At 39.1% G+C, this 4,272-nt stretch overlaps 1 protein-coding gene across 2 annotated transcripts; it reads left to right on the top strand.

Annotated features, from left to right (window-relative positions):
• Positions 1-2,764: 2,764 nt before the first annotated feature.
• Positions 2,765-3,675, top strand: LOC131234869 (oxysterol-binding protein-related protein 3C-like). 2 transcript variants are annotated; one of them, XM_058231855.1, is made up of 4 exons: positions 2,765-2,922; positions 3,027-3,099; positions 3,183-3,301; positions 3,548-3,675. In XM_058231855.1, exons 1-4 carry the CDS (start codon positions 2,827-2,829, stop codon positions 3,668-3,670), a joined length of 411 nt encoding a protein of 136 aa, XP_058087838.1. In that variant the 5' UTR covers positions 2,765-2,826; the 3' UTR covers positions 3,671-3,675. The 2 variants fall into 2 exon arrangements, with proteins under 2 accessions (XP_058087838.1, XP_058087839.1); XM_058231856.1 differs by having other exon boundaries at positions 3,183-3,248; positions 3,548-3,660.
• The last annotated feature ends 597 nt before the right edge of the window (positions 3,676-4,272 follow it).

The following is a 4,272-nucleotide window of genomic DNA, read 5'->3' on the forward strand; positions in this document are numbered from 1 at the left end:
CGTCCCTAATACAGACTATCTTTGACAGTCCCAGATTATAGGAAAAGACGGCCAATGACCATCTCTCATTGAAACAGTCCTTGACAGTCTCAAATTACCAGTAAGAGACAGCCAATGACCGTCTCTAATAGGGATGATCTTTGACCGTCTCAAATTCCGGCATATAAGACGGTCAGAAACCGTCTCTTATTCCAGACCATCTTTTATCTGCAGTTAACGACAGTTTTTAACAGTCTTAAATGATTTGTGGACGTTCAAATTTTTAAGACAATAATAAGGACGGTCAAGAGCCGTCTAAAAATTTAGAGACGGTTTACGGACGTCTCTAAAGTGTCTTTAAACCAAGCAATTTTAGAGACGGTCGAGAACCGTCTCTAAATCCATCATTTTTTTTCCATTTTTCACGTAGTGTATATAAACCCTACAATACTCATTTCACTCCCGGACCCCGCGCCTCTCTCTCCATCTGCCTCATTTCACTCCCGGACCCCATGCCTCTCTCTCTCTCTCTCTCTCTCTTGCTCACTTGCATCATCTCCAGATTTGGTGCGGCCAGCAGCCCCTGCCTTTCATCTCTTCCCCGGCCAGGTACTCATTTCTCTCAAATAGATATTTAGGTTTTTTATTTTTAAATCTGTAAATCCGCAGATTATCAGAGGATACAATATAGGAATTAGGGATTTCCTAAACTCCGTAATGGGAAAAAGGATTAGGTCTTTCCTAAAAAATCCCTTTTATGGTTTATTGTTGTGAATGTTTAAGGTGTGCACAACATGTGTTTGATGAAATGTCTTTGTTCTAACAGTTTTCAATTTATATGTTAGAGTTGGCATAGTATTTCAAATTCAAATGTTGTTTGCGGCTCTAATGATATGGATTTTGTTCTCTTCTATTTTCCTGATCTGAGTTAATTGCAAAGTGGTTTGCCAAACATGGTATTGTTTGTTAGTAGGCTCTTGTAGTTACATGATACTCAGACAGCGTGGGATACTTGATACACAGGCACGCAGAAATTGTACACGTGGCATACATTAACTAAATTCTGAAAATTAGATTGATGGAACGACTCTAAGCTCAGATGCATGCACTCACTCGACCATTGGATATTTTTCATTTTAACCGTCCAATAAATGTCCACCAATCTAATAGTGGATAATTAAAAAAAAAAATCATAAATTGTAGTTCATGATACATCCAAATTGGGAAGACATATTTTGGACAGTTAAATTTGAATTACTGGTATCCCATGTATGCAATTTCTAAGTGCCTGCATATCATCTCTCACACTCTGCAAGAGTATTAGAGTATTTCTCCTTTTCTTAATTGTGAAGATGGATGTGGGGCCATGATTGGTTTATTAGAGGATGTGGTTTCAGCTTGTTTACAGAGAGGGTATTAATGTGGTCCGCAGATGCAGTTGAAGTGGGACACGTTATGGAGAGCGACTTGTATGTGACCCCGGCACCACCGATGTGGTGAGACCCTAACCATAGGACCCACCTATATGTATTAATTGTATATCTATGTCATTCATCTGTTTCTCCAGCTTATTTTAAAGCATGATACAAAAAATAAAGCATATATAAATTTTAGGTGAACCATACTACAGGAAACAGTAGTCATTGAACACTCACCATTAAAAATTAACAGTACATCTATAGTTAAGATAAAACCTGTAAACTGTTCACAACACCACCAATTTCACCACTCATATACCATATATTTGTGCAATGAATGTAATGATCATGGTTGATCTACTATATCCTGCTGAGGATGATCAACGTGTTGCCCTCAGATATTTCTCCAGTTTGACCACTTACATCATTGCAAGGATGGTTAACGTGTAAATGTGTTGCCCTCTGATATTTCTGTAGGCAATTTGACCGCTTATGTCTTCACAAGGGTGGTTAAAATGTTACCCCAAAAACCTGTGGCTGCAATTGATAGTTTATAAGCACACAGGAATGATAATCATGTCACTATGAATCAGCCGTCATGTAACAGTGCCACCGTTACGCTGTCGTAATGGCCATATAACGGGAAAAATGACCCGCATTGTATTTCTTTAGAGAGAGAGATGGCTCGTGGCACACCTTGGACCTATCAGAAACAGATGGATCCACTAACTGTCCATAATAATCGCAACAGGACCTGAGATTGGTAGTTAGGTACTTAAACTTAGGTTAATTTTCCACAACTTAAAAACTGGTGGAGACTCTTCAACCGTACACATGGCATAGTTGTACAGCAATCCTGACTGTCCAAATCACTGAACCAACTGTGGATGGAGCTATATCAGTGCCATGTGTAAGGTTGATGAGTCACCTACATTCATTCCCAAGAACTCAGGATTCAAGAAGCCAATAAACATTGCTTATACTTTTTTCTTGGTGCCAATATATGTAGCAGGTAATATCACACTCAGAGAACAAGGTCTAGACAGAATGAGTACTCAAATCTGCTTCGCTTATCCAAAAATATTTATATATAATTGCCATTTATTATGCTTTTCATAATATCAACTCGAACATTGGCAGTTACAACTGCAACCTTCCTTACTATTCATAATGAGGAAGTAGTCCTCAATTGGCAGTTGGAAAAAGAGGAACTGTCTAATTCAATTTTCACCGATATTGTCAACTGTACATTGGAGCAGTGATGAACTGAGATAAGTTCATTTCTTTTTATAATTGCTGCTCATAATTTTCATGACCATGACATTGATCTGTTTGCTTTTTCATTTTTGATGAATGTCTTTTTGCTTTTTGTATTTTGTGTTTCGAATCTTCTTTGCGTCTCTTGCAGGATCGAGATAGTTATTGGAAGATGATGCAGAAATATATAGGTTCAGATGTTACATCAATGGTGACGCTTCCAGTTCTTATATTTGAGCCCATGACAATGATTCAGAAAGTGGCAGAGGTTTGTGCTATTTGCACTTTAAACCTGATGCTTGTCAATTTCGTGCAATGCCTTCAGCCTTGGTTATCACATATTGAGCATTATAAATTGCATTATCCTCACAGACGCTGGAGTACTCCCACTTGTTAGACCTGGCTGATGAATGTGAGGATCCCTACATGCGGATGGTCTATGCTAGTAAGTGGTCTTCTCTACTGTGGTGCTTATGAGTTGCGTGCATGTATTATCTGGTGTAATGGAATATTGGCTATTGTCTGTAGCATCATGGGCAATATCTGTTTACTATGCCTATCAACGAACCTGGAAGCCCTTCAATCCCATCCTTGGTGAGACTTATGAAATGGTTAATCATGGTGGCATTACATTCCTTGTGGAGCAGGTGAACTGTTCATAAGTTTACTTTATTTTGATTTCTCATCTTTTGGCTGCTGATATTTCACAAGAACACTGTCAGCTGATTTTTTTAACACATTCATGCATACACCCACCGCCTCTCCCAACGACTCACCCGTTAATTGCTAAACCATGTTAATATTATTTGTTGTGGTTGCTTTCTCATTGTCATTTCCATGGTGTTGTTCTGCGATGCTCAATTCCTTTCTTTTATCATGCTTCCAAATGTCAGGTGAGTCATCATCCTCCAATGAGCGCGGGGCATGCAGAAAATGATCATTTTACCTATGACGTGACATCCAAGTTAAAGACCAAATTTCTGGGAAACTCCGTTGATGTGATTCGGTCCTTCTAAATGCACATTAGTGCGTGGTGGTGGACTTTACCTTAGCAAAGGCACAGGGGTACGTAAAAGAGAAGAACTTTCTCATCTTTAAAGAAAAAAAAAAAAGAAAGAGAGGTGTCAGGGCCCACCTGGGCTGATCCACCTATGCTTGATTGATCTGTCAGTAAAGTGTGGACTGCCTCACCTACTAGGGAGGTGTCAGGGCCCACCTGGGCTGATCCATGCCATCACTACACCAAAATTGCTAAATTATGATTTTCATGTTTTGCTAATTAGGGATTTTTGTACGTCTGGAAGTATTTCAAATCCTTGAGGGATTTATAACTGTACCTCCATTGTTAATGGATTTATACACTTCTTCCTGTTCCAAGAGATGATATTTCTGTCTACCTTCTGATGCTTGTTTAGCATCAAGATCTAGTGCTAAAGGAATCTACTATGGCGAATGACAAAGAAGATCAGTGGACCTCTAGGAGGAATCCATACATCTGTGATTAGAGAATTTCTCCATATCCTTGAGCGTCCTTACGTATTGTATAGTGGTGCTCTGTTTTGAGGGGGTTTCTGTTTTGGTTACCCTCTCTTTGCTCTATTTGTGTTGCAGTTTGTCT

This window comes from Magnolia sinica, chromosome 19 (genome assembly GCF_029962835.1).
Source record: "Magnolia sinica isolate HGM2019 chromosome 19, MsV1, whole genome shotgun sequence".
In the NCBI taxonomy this organism is placed as follows: domain Eukaryota; kingdom Viridiplantae; phylum Streptophyta; class Magnoliopsida; order Magnoliales; family Magnoliaceae; genus Magnolia; species Magnolia sinica.